The sequence below is a fragment of the Leuciscus leuciscus genome (genome assembly GCF_965113295.1).
Source record: "Leuciscus leuciscus genome assembly, chromosome: 21".
Classification (NCBI taxonomy): domain Eukaryota; kingdom Metazoa; phylum Chordata; class Actinopteri; order Cypriniformes; family Leuciscidae; genus Leuciscus; species Leuciscus leuciscus.
Genome location: NC_138745.1, coordinates 25,318,384 through 25,340,034, shown reverse-complemented (window position 1 = coordinate 25,340,034; position 21,651 = coordinate 25,318,384). Strand labels below are relative to the sequence as shown.

Genomic DNA, 21,651 nt, shown 5'->3' with positions numbered 1-21,651 from the left:
ATGGAGATCTAGCATGTGTATGAATGATCTTTATTACTGTTCTGAATACAAGTCACCATGAAATTAAAATTGACAATCCTGATGTTTATGGGATATTGCAGTATTTATTACTTATTTATTCGTACATATCATTTAATTTTAAAACTCATGTGTTGGGCGGGACAACTTGTCCAAATGACATCACAGCAATGGCCATCTACGATCCAATCACAAAATCAAGTCCGGCCCTACATTTTTTCTTGTTTGCAAAGCCATTTCAAACCCTGTTTACACCTGTATTTAGGGTACGTTTACATGACAACGATGTGCTAAAAACGGAATTGTTTTTTTTCTTTGTACCGATGACAACGTTATCAAAATGATTCCCGTTCACACGGATCTGTGAAAACAACTAATAAATTTGTATTATGAATGCCAGACAAGTATTTGGCGATGTCACTTTGTAAAGAAAAACTATGTGCCCGCTCACATACGCATTCTTTTACTACAGTATTACTTTATCTTCTGGGTAAATTTCATCTTCCCAAAGCCCAAACCATTCACAGTAATCCCAATTTTAGAATGTTCTCTGATATAAAGTCCCTTTTTACTTTCTTTAAGAAAATGTCAAATCCTTTGAACACAAAGGCTTCGAAAACATATCCTTGAGTCTGTTGCGAGGAACCTTTAATGTTTCATGATGACAAAATGTTATATTGTGTTGATTTCTGTAATTCTTATAACTAAACACTATAACTAATATGCATGTGCATGATGTCACCGTTTTCACAGATTCACGTTTTTGTACTTTACACGGAGGTGAAAAGGGTGTCGTTTTCAAAAACTTGCACGTTGAAACCCGTTTTGAAAAGTTTGCGTTTTCATGCCACCAAAACACTGTTGTCGTGTAATTTAACGGCCAAAATGCATAAAAAGTCTTCAGTTTTTATTTGAAAATGGTGTCATGTAAATTGCCCCTTAGTATCGTCAAAATGTAAACAGGGCCTCAGATATAACCTACCTCACAATAGAGTGGTGCAGGTATGACATCACTTTGTAGGCCAAAACGCGGAAACGAGTTAGCATTTTAGCATTTCTGGTCCCATCGTCCCGAAGTCAATGGGTTTTTTGAATGAGGTTTTTGTTAAATGGCTGAAATAAGGTCTGCATGTGAACACAAGCTCACGTGTTATTCTGTCATAAAATACATCAGTATTACTCCACTCGTGATTTTTTTTTAAGCTGTAACGTGTCTTGAAAAAGGCGGTGGATAACAAGTGGCTAAATGGGACTACAGAGCCAGTCGAGGAGATTAAATGTCATCACGCCGAAATTTTAAGCTCAGTTCGCTTTTACAGCCTTGTTATGCTTATAATTGTGCTCTCATAAACTTTTCTAACTCAAATTTTCTGTGAAGCTTTGGGAGTAGTTTATAGCCTACCTTTAGCTTTTTACTTCTGGTGACTGCATTTAGGCTTCAAAATTCATAAAAGTTGTGTTCATCTATGTTTTTATCTTGATGGGCAAAACGTGTAAGTATCATAAACTTTTGCTGATCACAGAGCTTGTTATTTATGATAATCCAAAGGCCTATGGGAAAATCCTATTGGGTTTTTGTCGAGGGAACCAGTGTGATGCTAACTGCCGGTTGGCCTACAAAGTGACCTCAAACCTGCACCACTCTATAGGGAAGAAACGACTATTATTCTAATGAATCGGTTCGTCCTAAACAGACCTCTTTGGAAAGGCCAACTCATTCTGGTGAACGTGGGCGTTTCGAATCTGAAAGACCTATTTTTTCATAGGTCTTTGACTCATATATACAGTGTATCACCTGTGATGCTGTCAATCCCTAATTGGGTTTGTTCATTCATTCAAAAACCCACATAATATAATTCTAAATACTAGTAGATTTTGATATAGAGGCACACACTATTCCTGAATATGTGCTCAAACGTCTTAAGATGTCTAAAAAGTGACACTTTAATCAAAATTATGATTAAATTGTTATATACTGTAGTTAAAATGGCACAGACTTATGACTCCGCTGTTAAGCTAAGGTTAGTATCTAAAAATAGAATGTATTTACTGTGAATCATTTTTTAGTTTTAGTGGTATCCATTATAGTAGGGAAATGTTATTAAGAAGCTATGAATATACTATAAACTAAACCGATCTATGATAATATGACACCACATAATTGAAAAAAAAAAAGGATGTTATGTTGGTAAACTGACAGTTTTCATGTCGCTAAGCTGCAATAACAACCTATGTGACTAGGTACAATTTGGAGTCCAGCTAAGAATTTTTTTTTTTTTTTTTTTTGCTGAAACCTACTTTCCTCAAACAACCACACCGTGGTTTATCTTTAACGATCAGTGCATTTTATTTTTCATCACAGTACAAAAATAAATAAAAATAAGCAGAAACAAGATGCAAAAATGTACAGCGACAGATTTTCGTCTTTTTTAAAAGAACAAAACCCCTCCCTCCCACCCGCCTGTCAAACTCTAGCCCGATACTATAGAGTCCTACCCTCTAATAAGCACGGCCATGCTCTGATCCTAGAAAATCAACATACACACGTCACATTCTTCGATACAAACACATTCGCTCGCACTCGCACGCTCATGCAATCCTTTTTTTGTAACACTGTTTTCAGTTCTACAAAGAATTACACAACAGATACAGAGAGAGTTTGACAGGAGTTTTTTTACTTCTCTTTTTTTAAGTGTTTTACTTGGTTTCAAAGGACTACTCTGTGATGCAAGTGAAAAAAATGGCACATTTGTTGTGGGCTGGGGGCAAATAATAGCAGGCAAGCGGTGAAATAGGGCTCACCTACTTCAACCCCCACAACCTCAAACCCCTGCGGTCTCCTCAGACAAATAGCTCACAGAAAAGTGCAAGTCCTGTATCCAAACCTCTCCTGGCACGTAAAGTCACATAAAGCAATGCAGCAGGGCGAGCAGTCGCACAGAATCCATCCATCCCACTTTCATGTCATGAGAAGAACAGGCTTTTGCATGAATTAACAGAGACATAATAATGTTTGCTTATATGACTGTCACATTCTTTTTTTTTTTTTTTTTTTGACTATAAAGAAAGAGATACATAACTACTGAAAGAAAGCATGCACAATTTAGCACTGCTGAGATGTTTTAAAGTGGGCAAGTAGATCATATAACACACAATCCCCCAATATCCAATGTCCAGTTTGATTGATGTCATCAATATGCCTGCAAATGTCAGTTTGTAATATTGTTTGGTACTTTAATGTGAATCTGATAGAAATATGCTGCTTATCTCCAGAAATAGACCACATCTCATCCAATTTAATGCCCGGAGCTTGATGCCGTCTGTGTTTGGCACGTGTTGTCATGGGATAATAACTCACGATTGCTTTTGCAGTGCTGATATGTAGAACATCCCAACAGTACTTCACAGAGAAATTGGTTTCAGGTATTTAACCTCGATTGAAACCGATCGTCTGTCACTATGATGAATTACCTTGGTGTTTCTCAGATTTGAAAATGGTTTTAAACTAAGCTCTTATAAGGCGTTATCGCCATGAATAATGCATTCGAATGCAAATGTGCATTAACCGTAATCTTCATTCTCACCAAAAGGTAGCCATCAAACTAATTTCTGCACATTTTTTTTTTTTTGCACAACACGTTACTAAAATCTCTAAATGCAAGAGAGAAATGTGTGAAAATAATTAATAAATAACAATAAATTACGATTCCGATAGATACTTGTTGTTGTTAATGACAATCCTACTGTTCCAAACTTTGCCGCCTTTGGTATGTGTTTTTAGACCTACATGATTTCCATCAAAGGTATGGCACTGTTTTTTTGATACATTTACAGGCTTTTCTGTACAGAAGCCTCCTGTTGAAACTAGTCTGAGTATAAAACAAAATGACAAAACAATGGCTCATCGAAGCAGGCATAGCAAGATAAACTATTTTTGTTTTGTTTCAGATTTCATTCCCTAAACACATATACAGTTGCTTAAAAAACTCAAAGTACTTAACTTCATCCAGGTTGTGTGTGCATTCAGATGAATACAGTTGTTTTAAAAAATGAAAAAGCTTCAGAGACGTAAACCACAGGAGAGGTCTGTTTAACTCTGTATCATGGATGAAAATAAAGTAGGTCTTTCTTACAAATGTGCTGACAACCTCTCTTCACCTTCTATATCAACAGCCACTGTGCAATGCTGGCCTCAAAGTCATTTCCCTTTATTCTTTGTTTGTGGCTTGCGGACATTATGACGCTCTTCCCTTTTTGCAATTGGCTGTAACAAATCATTTGCAACAGCAATGTGTTTATCATTCAGTGTGTGTTCGGTTTCATGGACATAGGAGTGAATCAACCTCCAGTTCTATTGACAGTGGTGGCAAAGATCTTGGTGCAAAGTGTCCAGAAGTCAGCTAGACAACAGCTGGAGTCCTGTCCACATTCATGGTTGTGTTGTTCTTTTTATCTCGTTGTGTCTTTAAAAGTCTTTTCGGTCAGTGCTTTTAAATATTCACTACTTTAGAGCGTTTAGTCCACTCAAGTCTGGCATTTTTTTAATTCAGGTCCAAAATTATCCAATTGCCATTGCTAAAGGTAATGAAAGAATCACTACTCCTTTTAAACAACATTAGCATCCCCCATGGCTTCCTATAATATTTATGAATGCGAATAATCCACTGAAACATATCCCATTAATTAGTCCAACCATGTAGGGATAGTTCCCCCAAAAATGAAAATTCTGTCATTTACTCAACCTCTTTCTTCTGCAGAACACAAAAGAAGATATTTTGAAGAACTGTTTTCATCCACATCACTCTTAAAAATAAAGGTTCTTCATTGGCAATTATGGTTCCATGAAAAACCTCGATAACACTTTATTTTGTTGGTCTATTCAGTTGGCTATAACTTTGCAACTACATGTCAACTAACTCTCATTAGAGTATTAGTAGACTTTCTGCTTAATATCTGCTAACTATTATGATGGTTCTCATACAGACATTGTTTACAGACATGCAACTACATGTCAACTTATTCTAACCCTAACCCTACCAGTCTACTAATGCTCTACTAACACTCTAATGAGAGCTGATAGACATGTGGGTGCAATGTTACTTATAGTCAACAGAATGTGTTAAAGGGACCATCAAAATAAAGTGAAACCAAAACCTCTAACCCCAATTGAACATTTCCATTCCACAAAAATGTTCTTTATAGTGTAAAAATGTTCTTTTAAAATGTCCTTCACACTTTTTAGAAATTGTCCTTTGAGTATCATTTGTTTATGGCATTGCTGTGAAAACCCCCATTGGAACCTTTATTTTTAAGAGTGTACAGTTAAAGTCAATGGGGTCCAAAACAACCCTATTGGACCCCATTGATTCTCAGGACTAAGAAACACTGAGACATTTTTCAAAATATCATCTTTTGTGTTCCACAGGAAAAAAAGAAAGTCATACAGGTTTGATGACATGAGGGTGAGTATATTTCTCAGAATTTTCATTTTCGGGTGAACTATCCATTTTTTCAAAATGCCAGACAAGAGTTCCACCAAAGACATCTCCAGAGCCTCCTCACCGGTCCAGGCCGATGAGCAGACGACTCCTTTCCTCCTCCTTCTGGCTTTCGTTTTTGAGGTCTGCAAAGACCTGGGTGAAATAGTGAGGATCCGAGTTGATCTGCAGCATCTTGGCGCTCATCAAGTTGATGATGGACAGACAGCGGTCCCAGAATGTCTCCTTGGAGGTCTCCACCAGGAATGGCTTGAGAGGGTATGAGATCTCATTGCCCATGTAAGAGTAAGACAGGTAGAGGCAGGTCAGCAGCACGGCCTGCAGCTCGTGCTCCGTGGCCACCTCAGAGGAGACCACGTCGCGGCAGAGCATGTAGACGAAAACCACGTTGGCCGGGGTGATGAAGCCCTGGTCCTGCCAGCCCTGCAGCAGCAGAGAACGGTCCACGCTGCGGAGCCACAGCACGGGGTCGGTGGGGGAAAGGTGCTTGAGCCGATAGCACCTCCGGCAGAGGAACTCCCCCAGGCAGCGCAGTAGCTCGCTGGTGGAGGCTTGGACAATCACCCTCTTGGGTGTCCCGGGAACAATGTTGGAGTTGGAAAGAGGCGCCTTCTTGACAGAGGAAGCCGTGTTATTGGAGTTTTTGGAGCCTTGGTTTGATGGACTCGACTGGTCCTGCGTAAAGGACGAGAGATTTGCACAAGACTGTGACTTCTTGAGGTTCTCATTGTTGAGGTGAGAAACATTGTTCTGGTAGTTGGTGTTAGGCTGCACCTTCTTAGACCCCTTTTTCTTGGCTGAGACGGCTACTATTCGTTTCCACGGCAGTACGTTGATGAACGGGTGCCGTTTTAGGTTCTTGTCTTTGGCGTTCTTGCTGTTCTGAACCGCCGTGTAGTGGCCCACAGTGGACGGGCCATCCTCGAACAGGGCGGCCTTCCGGTAGCTGGGTGAAAGCGATAGCACGGTTCCCATGATTCCGGGAGCGGGTTATCTGAATCTCAAGGTTAGGGGTCAGCTAAAGAAGGTGCCAAACTGGAGCCCCACTGCTTCCTGAGACTAGTTAAATCTGTAAGACATCCAAATTTAGGTTGGTGCTCTATTTAAAGAAGAATGATGTCTGGATGGATGAGGACTCTGCAAAGCCTGTAAGACAATAAAAAACATATATAAATACATATTAAATTGGTACTTTCCTGGCACATTTCTGATAGCAATAGTATAAGTACGTATTTTGATTGTAACATTTTATCATCACAGACTTTTTATATTGCAGCATGCATGTTGTAGGCCTATGTAGTATAATGTTGCAATATAGGCTCTCTTCAGATTAAAAGATGCATTTTTAATATGATATGAGTACATTTTATCTTTATGTTATTGATCTATTAGTTGCTATTTTATATTTCTTGTATTTATGATGCTGAATTTGATCTGTTTTATTTTAGCTGGTCATCAACAAATATTCTACCTGTAGTGTCCTAACAACAGAGATGGTGCATGTTAACTTGGCAATTGGGCCTTTTGTTTCCATTAAAATAATCTTAAATTATTAATGTTAAGATGATTGGACAATGGGTTTTCTCAAGTGCCAAAATATTTATCTTAGGTCAAAATGTCCGTATTATTGATATTTTTGGATCTATTCTATTCTGAACATGTGAACCTAATTGCCTTTTTACTTGAGATGATTTAAGACCATTATTTGTGTTTTTAAATGTGACGACACTCTATACTGTTTTCTTTATGTCGAAAACAGGCCTCATACAAGCATTGTGTCGTAGATTCAAGTAAGATGCATGAATTCTTTATTTCTTGACACGCACTCAATAACATGCACACAATAACATGCCGAATCCTTCGTATTCAACTGTACATTTGGCTAAAATAAAACATTTGATTTATCTAGCTCTACCGCACTTAAAACAATTGACACCCCACGTATATAGCCTGTATTTTACACAGTAAACTCAAACCCGCCAATGAACATAAATAAAGACATCGCCATCATGGCAGTCCAGTGTTTACTGCTCTCTTGTAAATACTGATCCCACTGTATCACCGTTCGTAAATCTGAATTTAACGGGACCTGTAGTATAACAGCATACCTCATTCTCGTTCAATGCATGTTTGTAGATTATTTAACAAACGAAAAGAAAAAAGAAAAAAACTTTCGTGTCGCCACTATAATGCATTTGTTGCTGAAATATGTCAGCCACTGTCCAAGGTTCTGAAAATGTGAGATCCTCCTGCGATTTTTACATGAGCACGAGAAATAACCGACACTGATTTTCATCATCACGTCAATACAATTATAAGAAAGAAAGATCTACAAAATGAATGTTTACCAAACCAGCTTACAATTCCTCGATAAATACTGTAAAACCTTGAAAATATGACCAACAATCAACCAAATACAACATATATGATAACAGAAGCTTCGATGAAATGCAGCTCACTTACAGGAATCTGCTCTCCTCCACGATGCTTTGGCAAAACAAGAGCCGCAGTAATGGCTGTCTGGGTTTATCCTTGATAAACTGCGCATCAAGGAGATGAAGAATCGGCCACACCAAGTGAAAGATTTAATTTCAAGATTGTCAGGACGCCTAAAATCTAATAAAATAATAAGCTTTTAATCAAACAAAACAATCTTCCCGTCTTGTCGGAGGTCTCTGTAGGCGCTCCAGAGGTCTGGGGATGCTGGATGTCTCCTTTGGTTGGTGATGCTGAGAACTGTGAAGCTGTGCTATTGGTCCACACACCAGCAGATACGGGATTTAGGTTGATGTTGTGCTGTCAGATCCGCGCGCACTGCGTCCTGCTATTAGAAAGCTTGTTCTCGAGCGCCTCATTGTGGTCTGTTTCTCCACTGCCCCGCCTTCGTGCACCTGGCAATCACAACAAATGTCGACCAAATCACAGACTAAAGAGAAAACTAATAGGCTATTTATTTATAATTATATGCGTCCAAATTCATTAGTAGGTTAGGCTATACATTTAGATGGGGCCTATAAAAATGTATAGCCTATATCCTCTAACTAAATAAACATTTAAAAAATGTAATATGTATTTAAATGTAATGTATAGCCTACTTATTTACATACATTTTTTAAATATTATTTAAGTTTAAATGGTCTCGTATAACATTGTTGCTCAGGAGGACTGACTGATGGTGTGCTACTTGTCATGTCGGACAGATCTTATTTACGAGTTGAACGCACCCCACCATAAATACAAGTCATGAATACGATTGGGAAGCCCGGGATTTTCTTTAAGCCTCGAGTTTACGAGTTTAGGGCGTGAGGAACGTGTCGGAATAAGATAACACACGTACTTCTCCAAGATGTCTGTTAAAGATGGTTCATCTGGAAAGCACCTGCTGTGTAGCCTACAAACATCTTTAAAAAGTCCGTTTTAATAAACATCTTAAAGCCTTTTTTATTATTGTCTATTTAACATCTGACAGGAAATGTCTTTAGAGACGTGTTGCAGATGAGCTACAACTGAAAATACATCTTCTGGATGAAAACGCACATCAAATAGACGTCTCTGAGATGTACGTGCTATTAGCTATAGATATCTAGCATTGTCAGGCTTTTTTATTTACAACAAAATGTGACTTGAATGCACTTGACGTAAATATGACTTCCGAATCCCTTATAACTCATAAACATCACAGGAGGACTTAACGCACCATAACTTTTTAAATAATTGATACACAGGCTGATAGTTTAGGCAGATGTTTAGCTATTCCCTTCCGGATTCCATTACTACATTTGTTAGACTAGGCCATGTTTGTTTCACCATGTAGAAAAGTCACCATCACACTTTTTTTTTTTTTTTTTTTTTTTTTTTTAAAGAAATTCAAAATACATAAATCTCTATAGAAAATCTTGATATGATTTTTCATTCATAAAAAGGCATTGAATTTCACCCTTAAACAAAGCAATGCAGGATGGTCGATGGCATGGAAGGATAATTGTACGGTAGGGTCTGTCACCACCTACTGACCATAAACAACAACAACAAAAGCAAATTCTCTAAGCAGTATGGTAGCCTGCTAAAGTAAATCATGATCTGAATAATAATATTTACATTAGGCTAATTATAATAAAAAATAAGTCAATTTAATCATGTAGCAGTTGCTTTTATTTACAACAACTTACAAATGAGAAAAATAAAAGAAACAGCAATGTTTAAGATGTAAATGTTTTAAGTACTGCACCTTGCTCTAGAAAACGTAAAGGTCAAAAGACTACAAAACCCAACCTACCACCGCACGCACGCACGTACGGATGAACGCACTTCCGGGTGAGGTCGCAAGTGCTTGTGGGCAGTGAGATTTTTGAATAGGGAAGATGGCAGCCGCGGCAGTGGTGGAGTTTCAGAGAGCTCAGTCTCTCATTAGCACAGACAGAAACGCTTCTATTGACATTTTACATTCAATAGGTAAGGCTGTGTTTACATTATTTTATAAAACTTTACTATTCACTCTGCGTACTTTAATGCTTCAGTATTAGGAAGCTAAGGTACCATGAGCCGGTGCTGCGGTGCTGACTCACTGTACTGTGTGTGTGCGCGCGTCTCAAAACATAGTAAGCTGCCTCCACAGACAGCATTTTTAGACCTAATGGCGGCATTCGAACTTACGAATCGAGCATAGAACGAAGACAGCTTTGTTATGGTTTCGTATGCGTGCTCGAACATATGACTCGAACGTTCGAACGCGCCCCCGATTCCCTAAAAGAACTGTCTAGGTAGGCAGCTAGCTACGTTTTGAGACACAGCCCGATGTGTATGGACAGTTAGCTGCACTATTAGCCACCCTTCCAGGCCAAGGCGCATTTTAACACATTTATCTGGGGTTTATCTTAATTTTGTATTAATAATAAGCTTAACCGATGACATTTTATTTTGAGATTCACTTTTTTTGACAATCTTAACTTGATCAACTTGACGTGCTTCATACCAACCATAAGTCAATCGTTGACATTTGTTTTTGATGTCGTAACTTTGACTGAGATTTCTTTCTTTTTTTTGTTGGCTTCTGAAATAATAATTTTTTTCGTAGATATATGAACTTTCTGTTTACGTCATAACACGCATTCTTAGTTTAAGCAGTTTGGTATAGTAAAATCAGTTCCTTTTTGACTAATAAAAACTTGTGCCGATTATTTGCACTCTTATGTCTGTCAATCTTTGTCGACAACAAGGCCCAAGTTTCTTTCGTTTCAACCTTTTATTACTATTTATTTTTTTTTTCATGGCGCACATAATGACAAGTTGGTTTTAAACGAGTTAACGTTACCTAAGATCATTAGACATAATTAATTGGTTATTTTTACGATGTTTTTCTTAATGATGATTTTTTTTAAAGTATTTATTCAGAACCACTTTAATTCGCAGAGACAACTATAACTAGTCATTTGTAGGTTGATTTTGCTGAAAAGTGTAAATAATATGGCCTTATATAATACATTACTGTTATTTTTTTTACTTTTATTTATTAAAAAGTTTACTTTTTTCCCCTCCTTGATGTGTACAAAAAAAGGAAAAAGAATCATATAAAAACAATTACAACAAGAACAAAACCATTACCGATAACTGTTACATGAGGTCTTGTTACAAGGAGTCAGCAACTAGGCCTATGTGATACAATTAGAAATTGTGGTGAAACATTACTGTTATTTTGAGCACCTTGACAAGCCCAACATGACAACAGTGACTCAACCAATGACATGAGGGCAGTTGAGGTTATCTTTTTTCCCACCAATGGCTGATGGGGGGGATGCATTGATTAGCGAAAAGTTTTCAGTCAACACATTTGATGTCAAAGACGAATATATATATATATTTGTGTGTGTATGCAGCTGTTTCTGACATCAAATGTGTTAACTGAAAAAACTTCTAATTTTATATATTTTTTGTATATCTCCTAGTAACTTTAATTCTAACCGCGGCTTATGTACAAAAGCTATAGGTCAATTACTTTCTATTGATGGGAGGCTTAGGTGGGTTGGTCTTAGTTACCGTTTAACTTTGTGTGTTTTTTTTCCAGTGAGACGGGATGTCCATGAGGATGATGAAGAGGCGGTTCGTGTCAAGGAGCAAAGCATCCTGGAGCTGGGCACTCTCCTTGCCAAGACGGGACAAGCTGCAGGTGACGATCAACATACTGGGGCGATTCTGTGCCTGCTATGGGAATTTTTTACTTTGTTTTGACACATCATCATCATCATCATCATTCTGTATGTTTTTTTGTTTTTTTTTAGAGCTTGGAGGCCTGCTGAAGTTTGTGAGGCCTTTCCTGATCTCCATAAGCAAGGCAAAGGCAGCACGGTTGGTGCGCTCGCTCCTGGATCTATTTCTGGACATGGAGGCAGCCACGGGCCAGGAGGTTGAGCTGTGTCTGGAATGCATTGAATGGGCTAAAGCTGAGAAGAGAACCTTCCTCAGACAGGCCCTAGAGGTAAACTGAGCATCAGCTTTGAACTGTCAGGACGATTAGAGCTACTACACAAGCCAATAATTAATATAAAATGGGTAGTTCAAACTCTAAGATCTGACTGGATGCCACAAAAGTGCATAAATATGCAGAACTGTGACATCAAGTGAATTGTATATTACTGTGCCAAAAAAAAAAAAAAAAAAAGATTTAACACATTTTATGAAAGCAACAAGCCATTCCATATATTACAGTGTTTTTGGAGCTTTGCATTGTCTTATAACACACCTCAAAAACATTATTTTTGGCCTTATTTCTTTTACTTTAAGTTTATTAATATTTTTTTATATAAATTATTTTTAAATGTGTATATATTCTCAATTAAATTAATAAATTCAATTTAACTAGCAGTAGACAACTATCTAATTTATCTCTATTCCTTGCCATTTTTTGTCAGGCTCGACTCATTTCACTCTATTTTGACACCAAGAGATACCAGGAAGCCCTTCATCTAGGTAAGAATAATCTAAAAATATATGTATTTGCAATGATATCCAGAAGTCAGAGCCAAATAATAAGAAATGATCAATCATGTTTATTTAATCACTTTTTGCTCAAATTCTTGTATGATTGTATTAAATTTGAAAATGCCAATATAAGCATTCTCAATAGAGCTTTCTGTCCTTTGGACCCTACTGTATATCTCAATTTTTGTTGTACTCTGTTATACTTTTGATGTACTTGATTTTATTTTTGAACATTATAAGATCTGTTCTTTCCCCTCAGGCACCCAGTTGCTGCAGGAGCTGAAGAAGATGGATGATAAAGCTCTGCTTGTGGAAGTCCAGCTGCTAGAGAGTAAAACCTACCACGCTCTCAGCAACCTTCCCAAAGCCAGGGCTGCCCTCACCTCAGCCAGGACCACCGCCAATGCCATTTACTGTCCCCCAAAGCTCCAGGCAGCTCTTGATATGCAGTCAGGCAAGTCTCACTTCTCTTTTTAGCGATCTACAAGTGCGTTTGAGATTGGACGTGTACTTATTGATATGTGACTTTTTCTTCCTTTCACTCCAGGTATCATCCATGCAGCTGAGGAAAAAGATTGTAAAACTGCCTATTCTTACTTCTTCGAGGCTTTTGAGGGCTACGATTCCATTGACAGCCCCAAGGCAGTCACTGCACTGAAATACATGCTTCTCTGCAAGATCATGCTCAGCTTGTAAGTGTGATAACCGCTTGCATTTTATCCCTGTTTGTGTGTGGGAGGCCACAGGATAATAGAACAGTTATTGTGTTAGTTACGCCAAGCTCTGTTATGTAATGCCGACTTTCTAACTAATACTTAGGCTATCATTTCTTCCGTACAATCCATCTCCATAATGCATCGCCTACGCTTAATGACCCGTGTAGCTAAAATACAGAAAGTGTAGCATGTATTAAAAAAACACATTAATAATACACTACTGTTCAAAGGTTTGGGGTTGGTAAGTTTTTCTTAATGTTTTTAAAAGAAGTCTTATTCTCCTCAAGGCTGCATTTATTTTTTATCAATAATACAGTAAAAACTACTGATGCTCCAAAATGATATATATATATTTTTATTTTTTTATTTTTATTTTTTTCGAAATTCAAGTTTAAGAATTTAAAGTAAACTTAAAACTAAAATAATGTTTAATAGTTATCAAACTTATTTAATAATCAACACTCAAATGGAAGCTGAGTTGTATATAAACATTTATATTGCACACAATGCAGTTTTTATATTGACTTTTTAATTATATAATTGTTTCTATACCAGTTTGTTTGGTGGCTGTAATAATAACTTATCAGCAAAATGCTACTCTCTAGAGTTATTTTTAGTTATTAGCTGTGTCTTTGTCCCTCGTATACTCATTCACTAATCCCTATATAGTGTATGGCATTTGAGTGCACTCTATATAAGTGTTGCTCATTGCGCCTCCTGCGGCTCGCCATGCTTTAATTTGTGGCTTTGATATGATCATGCAGTCACTACAGATATTTCATAAAAACATTAGAAAAAACTAGGGCTATAACATAACCCATTAAAAACTCAGTGTCAGCTCTACTTACAAATAATTCCGATCGAATTGAAAGGGGTGGTTTATTCCTTTTCTAATCTGATCGAAAGAACATGTAAATTCTTGATCGGATTGAAAACCGAAACTGAAAGGACGACGTATGACGCGTGGAACGAGCTAGCTGTTCTTCCTGTTGAATAAAGTGTCATATAAATGAGTGTCCCTTCTTTATAAAATTCTCCTTTCACTGTGTCTGTTAAGTGGAGCAGGACAACGTCCCACCAGTCCTTGTTTCGGATTCTGATCCACAGACAACTGGTTTTGGGTGCTGGGAGGGGCATTTTTACTGCGTGATAAATACAAACAGCACGGCACAACAGTTCATATGTTCATAGTCTCCGAATTATGACCAGAAATGGATAAATATTAAAGGTATAGCGGAGGATCTTTCCAAATTTTAGATAAGACCCGCCCTCTCCACTTTTTGAAAAGTTTGATTGATTCACCAGAATGATTGACAATTAGGAGGACCAATAGTTTAGACTACCCACCAGGAAGTAAAACATCCTCCGCTATACCTTTAAGTCTGCTGTTTAAAACAAATAAAGGTAACACTTTATTTTACAGTGTCCTTGTTACATATGTTACATGTACTTACCATAGTATTAACAGTAAATTATGCATAATTACATGCAACTAACCCTCAACCAAACCCTAATCCTACCCTAACCCTATAGTAAGTACATGTAGTTGCTTTAATATTACTCAGTACTTAAATATATAATCACACTGTGACAATGACACCTTAAAATAAAGTGTAACCCAAATAAAGAACCAATGTAGGAGAATGGTTATTAAGCGCAAACAGCGGGAAACTTTGTAAATTTGTGCAGTGTGCGGCATGTCAAAATATTTATTTCCGATTTGAAGCTTGTGACATATAAACACACACGCACATCAACCCGATCATGTGTTTAGCGTTCGTGAAAACTACAACACATTCAGATTCATCAATTGGAATGGTTAGATACATGATGGGCTAATGTAGAAAAAATAACTTAAGATCATTAAATATATTCTGGGATGAATATCCTGAATTATTATTATTAATTTTTTTTGGTCATTAAGGGAAATCATCTTGTCTCGGTTACAAATTTGACTGTTAAATCATAAAAAGTGGTTTTTGTTTCCACCCTTTTTTATTTATTGCATCGCATATTGTATGTTCAGGGATAACAGATTGATAAGCCGACATGGTATTTATGACTGGACTTAACTTTTGATACTTTGCGGTAAAATTGGCTTTCCTACTGACTTTATCCTATCAGTGTGAGTGTGACTCTCATGAAAAAAAATAGTGAAGGCCACTGCTATATCAGCAAGGAGTGAACGAAATAAAGTGAGTGAATTCGGACACTGACGTATACACTGTGTGTCGGAGAGCTGGAGCTGTCACAGAACCATATAGTGATAAAACTACTTTTAGCTTAAATGTAACTTTAGAAAATATTAATAGCAGAAACAATCATAATGACTTTATAATGGAATTATACGTCCATCTGTGCCAGCATTGTGGTTTCATCTATTTGTATATATTAATACAATAAATATTAGTTTGGTTTGTCATGCTTAATTTGTGTATTTTTTTTTATATATTTATTATTTTTAGTTCGTGAAACTCTCCCGAGCAGCGTTTTGCCCTCAGAGATGATGATGGTCACATAGTGCCCTCAGGTCACCATTATGATTACATTACTCAACCTACATATTTATAAATCGAATATTTTTAAATCATCCACTAAATTATCATTTCTTTCTTTGTGTTGTGAGTTAACAACAATGCCACAACAAGTTAGTAAAACACTTGGCTGTTTGTAAAACACATTAAATTGAGGAAACTCCTAAATACTATATTTTATTTAATAATAATAATAATAATAATATATAAATCAAAAATGTACTTTATATCATTTAATTTAATTTTAAAATCATCTGTATAATATTGTCTCTCTATATTTGAATGTTAATCAAGTAATGATTAATAAATAAAAAAATCAATTAATCGCACTCTCAGTCCTCTCCTCGTAGAATTTTTGGGAAATAGGGATTCAGCAAGTGTACATAGGATGTACGCTCGAAATCAGAGTGCATTGTGGGTATAAACGTGAACGAATGTAGGAAATTAAGTTGTCCACTCAGAGTGAGTGATTATATGAGACATTTTCTATTGTTTTCTTCCAGGCCAGAGGAGGTTCAGGCCTTGATCAGTGGCAAACTGGCTCTGCGATATGCTGGGCGACAGGTAAGCTCATTAAAATTCCAGTGTCTTTTTATAGATGAAATGACTGCTTATAAACAAATACTCTACAGAAGCATTCCATGGTTCTTCTGTGCACCAGGCTTTTATGTTTGGCCTTGTGCTTTTAACAACCTGTTACGCATCTGACAAATCTTTTTTCTTTTTAGGCAAGTGCTCATTTATAGTTGTGCCCTATAATTTTTGTTTTCTCCATCAGACCGATGCACTGAGATGTATAGCACAAGCCAGCAAGAACAGATCATTAGCAGATTTTGAAAAGGTGAGATTTTGACTGATGTCTTTGTATAATTTTTCAACGGTCGTCTCTGTCATGCTCAGCTTTCTGTTTGCTCTTTCACACATGAAGGCCCTGACAGAGTACACTAAAGAGCTGAGGGACGACCCCATCATCAGCACGCATTTGACCAAGCTTTATGATAATTTGCTGGAACAGAACCTCATTCGGGTCATTGAGCCTTTTTCCAGAGTACAGGTAGTGTGTGTGTCTTTCATAGATATTTTAGCCTTAAGTGCATCATTTAGTTATTTATTGTAAATATAATACTTTAAAGCTGCAATCTGTAACTTTTTTTGGGTTAAAAATTATACATTATAAAAAGTACATAACCTGCCAGTGTTCAAAATTATCTGCTTGCCTTAGCTCGATTCAAAACGGTAAGCTTGTAATAATGTTTTTAATTCCAGTGGTACTGGTGGATTTCCACAGGAAATTCAAGCATGTCTTTGCGTCATTACGTCACATCTGTACACATAAAGGAGGAGTCTCGGCTAGTAGGCTATATTGCGTGTGAGGATGTTGGAGGTGGAGATTTAATAGCCTTTTCTCACAGCACTTGATATAATTAAACGTATCAATTTGATGGCGGGTCCAGAAAGGTTCAAATGACAATCACCAGTGTAAAATGCAAAAGACTTCAGACTTCGGAGTGGCTACAGAAAAAAGAGACTGCAACCGGGCCCATGCGAAAACAAGGACAAATATCGGAAGGGCATTAAATGTAGTCACACAATGCTGATGTTGTTAACATTAACAATTTGAGAACAAAGTATTATTTGCACGGTTTGACGTGATATAAGCGATCGTTAATCAGTGCGATTTACTGCAATGCTTTTTTTTCATTAGTTGGTCAGAACAAAAGTGGATGTTACTTGTTCAGATGACATTTTCCGGTGAAAATTCTTATGTTGGTCATACTTCCAAAAAGTAGAATCTGTGATTCCGAATGACAGGATCCACACCAGCGCGGTGACTGACAGACGCACATTCTCCTAAAAACATTGGATTCATTGGGTTGCCGAGGCACAACCCACATAAAGTTGATAATTCCGCGAATAACTGCAATAGCAGATTCCGAACAGAGAAGGCGACAAAGAGGAAAAACTACGGACTGCAGCTTTAAGAAATTCAATATTTTATTTAAAAAGGACCAATTTATATCTCTGACAACTCTAACAGATTTTACTATGATTTTTATGTCCTTTTTTCTCTCTTTTCAAGATTACACATATAGCTGGTCTCATCAAACTCTCAAAGGTACGAACTATTCTTTTCTTTTCAGAAGATTTTCATTCTCATACAGAGTATTGTGTATAGCTTTAAAGTAATATTAGCTTAGGATATCACAATGCCTTTAATGTCACCATAAACCAAAAATATGACAAACTAGATCATGAAACAATCGATATGTAAGCATTTAAGATCGCTAAAATAAAATGCTCTATCTGTTGTGGCCCACAGGATGATGTTGAGAGGAAACTGTCACAAATGGTCCTGGACAAAAAGTTTCATGGTTAGTCTATCTTTTTTGTCATTACCTTTCTTTGTAATTTATCTTTTTGCATTTAAAAAAAAAGAAAGAAGATTTTATTGCAGAGCATTACAAAAAGTCGCAACCAGTCCAAGTAAAAAAAAAAAAATGTCATAGCCATGTTGTTGTGGTTTTTGCAGACATCTTGTACCAATAGTGCTTATGGGTGACAAGTCCAGTCTGAGATGTGTACTGATACCATTCCCCCTCTCTTCCCATTAATTTTGTGTCTCTTTCTGCACTATATAGCTAAATTATCGAATGAGAGTCACAATATCGCGAAAATATCTTAAGCTTCATGTTACGTTCTTGACATTTTGACCTAATATTGACATTCTTTTTCCCGAAAAGGCTAGTTAATGTTATCACATTGGACTAAAACCTACTGACTTGACTCACACAGGATATAACAACTTCCCCAAAATTTTTTTGATTATTTTTTTTGTATAATTTGTAATATTTTGTTTCCATCTTGTGGTGTTTCCGGTCAAAAATGACTGGCCTACAAAAAATTACTTATGAATCTCTCGGTTTGCTATGCTATTACCAAATATTGTGTTCAGTCTTCTCAACTTTTTTCAATTAGGACAGGTTTTGTATTTCTTATTGGAACTGATTGATCGATGGACTCATTGACTGTTTACGTGTGCACCAATAATGTGATTATTTCCAATAATCAATGTAAAGGTACGATTAAACTACACATTTTGTTTTATTGACTTCCATTCATACGCATGCGACGGCGTCAGACCGGAACCGCAAACTCATGCAAAAAGTTTCGCATTTCGCTGTGTTCTAAAGTTTACTTTGGTGAACTCTGACCTGTGCATTCGCATCACGTGAAGACGTGTGACCAGTAGAAGATCGATGTCACGGCTTGACCTCTTGGCTGAATTAAAAGAATGCACATTTTTGCAGTAGAGTAGATTGTATATTTTTACATTTTGAATGTATTACTATTTTTGATGTGCTGAATTCATAAAACGGCTTATTTAATGAATCGACAGCCTATTGGCTAATCTTCAAAATGTTTGTTTGTTTAATTTTGGTTTTATCTATTTTTTTTAGTTTATTCTGAAAAAAAAAAGAAAAATGCTGTTTTAATTAGAGGTCATGGACATATAGGATTTAGTTTATGGCACTCATTCATTTCTATAGTATCTGCAAACCGTGATTGACTGTTGCACAACTCTGAATGAAATTCACTTCAGGGCTGTAGTATTGATCTGAGCTTACGCACAGTTTTTGAGTGAAAAAGGTTGTCTTAAGCTTAAGGTATGTCTTATGTCTGTTGGATTTCTACTATTGCAGGCATCCTTGACCAAGGTGAAGGAGTGCTCATCATATTTGAGGAGCCACCTGTGGACAAGACTTATGAGGCAGCTCTCGAAACCATACAGAACATGAGCAAAGTTGTGGATTCACTGTACAACAAGGCTAAGAAGTTAACATAGGTGAGGTGTTAAATGTTTGTCTATAATTGGTTTCTTCAGTCTGATTTCATAAACCAGTTTCTAATGTGTATTTGTGTTTTCTTCTTCTGCAGAATAAACATCAGAAGCTGCTGCTGTGTGAAATGGTTGTATGCGTGTGAGTGCCCGTGTGTATGTGTGTATGGCCAACATGTGGAACTTTTTTTTCACAGCAAAAAGGGACAACATTGAGCAAGATCTACTTGTTCCCCAGTTGAGAGTTTTTAATGTTTCTTTTCTTTCAAATGGACAATTTCATCTTTCTGATCTTCTGACCTTTTTGTTGTTCTTCTCTGTATCTCTCAACGGCCAACACAGGCCATCAGGGAATGTTGTACAACTACAATAAAATCCTAAAATGTCATGTAGAAATGTATAGCTCTTCTACATTTAAAGTTTTTTAATTACAGCAACTTTGTGATACAGACTCCTGGTTTCGGTTGTCGATGGTTCATCGGTTGTTTGCTGTAGTGCATATCTTTTTTTTCTCATTTTATGGATGCACATTTTATCTGATTGTTGTAGGTGAGGGATACAAAGGAACTTGCCTGTAATGAAGAGGCTCTGTAATAAGCACAGTTGCCAATCATATTACCACACACACTAGAAAATTTAGTATGATCAAGGGTATTGTTTGCTGTTTACTTTTACAGTATACCTACCGTCTTTACGGTTTTGTATTTACAGTGTACTGTTTGCCAAGTTAGGTTGGTTATATTAAATGGCCCAATCATACAAAGGTTTTAGTCATCTTTGATTAAAATATAATTTTCCCACTGTACTGAAGTTTATTCTTTTATCGTTCAATAATTGTTTCCCCCGATTAGTATCTCAATGCAAACTCCATTTCTAGTTTGCCAGCAATAGACCATTATATAAGTTAAATACTCGCAATATTATTTTAAAATTCAATGTTTTGTACTTTTTTTTTTTTAATCTTATCGATTTTCTTGTAAATGTATACTTTCACACATCCTTTGCAAAAAAATTATTTATGTTCTCATTTATTCTGTTTAGTGTGCAATTATAAAAGTTCTTATGGGAGAATGGTGTTTTTAAAAGACTTAAAAGTCCAGTGTTGATTTGAGAGCTTCCTGCATGTGATTGTGATTGATTTGTAGTGGCGATCTAGCGTTGATCAGTCGGATATTTAGCGAGAGAATAAACACTTTGGAAAGTAAGTTTTTTTTTTATTTTATGGTCCACAAATGTCCACTATCAAAGCTCAACATTTCAAGCATTGAAATCTTGGTAAAGGCATATTACAGTTTGAGGAAAGTGACTGTTTTATTTTTGTATGAGTTGGCCTGTTCACTATTAAAGTGTTTTGATTACATTTACTGGTTTTGAGGGAAATTATCCTTATCTCTTATGTGTACATGGGTATAAATACAGGGCAATTTCCCTTTATGTGGAAGTATATGCACGTTTGTTATGCAATGTGTTTTCTTGTGATGAAGTATTAGGGGATTTTCATGTCAAATACTGTACATTAAGATGGAGTACTAAATCACAAGGACTTAAGTTCATGAGAACTATAAAATAACCCAAAATATTGTTGCTAATAAAGAAAGATTAATGTACACCCCTTTCAAATAGAAAAACAATAACCACATAATTTATTAGATCCTCAAATGAGTTAAAAAATTCACTGGAAAACCTATTTTAGTCAGTTGTGTAACTGACTCTTTTTAAAATCAAACTAGCTCAGATTGCTATATTTGATAACAATATAAACGCTTAAAGCAGAATACTTTTTAAGTTCCATTTTTTTTTAAAGGGTTAATGTATTATTTTGTATTTCTTGCTAAACGATTTATGCCAGACAGAACTGATGGGACCGAGAAAATAATTACAATAAATCACAATTATAATAAAACAACAACTAAACAACCTTGGTAGTTGGGTGAATAAGTGTGTAGTGTACTTTTCTCTTATTCCATATTACAGTTTATTTGAATGAACCATAATACTATTATAATTTGATCAGGTTGGGTTTAGTACCTTTGGCAGCCTGTTGAAATGGTAATATTAATTCAGATTTGAAC

General features: G+C 36.5%; 2 protein-coding genes across 2 annotated transcripts; one reads left to right on the top strand and one right to left on the bottom strand.

Moving 5' to 3' along the window:
• Nucleotides 1-2,340: 2,340 nt before the first annotated feature.
• cdk5r1b (cyclin dependent kinase 5, regulatory subunit 1b (p35)) lies at nucleotides 2,341-8,676 on the bottom strand. The gene is made up of 2 exons (XM_082151267.1): nucleotides 7,980-8,676; nucleotides 2,341-6,662 (listed from the first exon to the last, which is right to left on the bottom strand). The coding sequence occupies exon 2, from the start codon at nucleotides 6,489-6,491 to the stop codon at nucleotides 5,577-5,579; it is 915 nt and encodes a 304-aa protein (XP_082007393.1). The 5' UTR covers nucleotides 6,492-6,662; nucleotides 7,980-8,676; the 3' UTR covers nucleotides 2,341-5,576.
• A 1,169-nt stretch (nucleotides 8,677-9,845) lies between these two features.
• On the top strand, nucleotides 9,846-20,939 carry psmd11b (proteasome 26S subunit, non-ATPase 11b). The gene is made up of 13 exons (XM_082151259.1): nucleotides 9,846-9,968; nucleotides 11,578-11,679; nucleotides 11,792-11,988; nucleotides 12,422-12,479; nucleotides 12,751-12,945; nucleotides 13,039-13,183; nucleotides 16,245-16,305; nucleotides 16,520-16,582; nucleotides 16,670-16,795; nucleotides 17,822-17,857; nucleotides 18,062-18,113; nucleotides 19,443-19,585; nucleotides 19,678-20,939. Exons 1-12 carry the CDS (start codon nucleotides 9,878-9,880, stop codon nucleotides 19,583-19,585), a joined length of 1,269 nt encoding a protein of 422 aa, XP_082007385.1. The 5' UTR covers nucleotides 9,846-9,877; the 3' UTR covers nucleotides 19,678-20,939.
• Nucleotides 20,940-21,651: the final 712 nt, after the last annotated feature.

What these genes read in the sequence shown, in the direction of transcription:
- psmd11b (XM_082151259.1), top strand. Translation starts at nt 9,878, where the DNA reads ATGGCAGCCGCGGCAGTGGTGGAGTTTCAGAGAGCTCAGTCTCTCATT. An exon ending in TGCAAGATCATGCTCAGCTT is followed by an intron (nt 13,184 to 16,244) that starts GTAAGTGTGATA and finishes GTTTTCTTCCAG; the next exon opens with GCCAGAGGAGGTTCAGGCCT. An exon ending in AGCCTTTTTCCAGAGTACAG is followed by an intron (nt 16,796 to 17,821) that starts GTAGTGTGTGTG and finishes TCTCTTTTCAAG; the next exon opens with ATTACACATATAGCTGGTCT.
- cdk5r1b (XM_082151267.1), bottom strand. Translation starts at nt 6,491, where the DNA reads ATGGGAACCGTGCTATCGCTTTCACCCAGCTACCGGAAGGCCGCCCTG.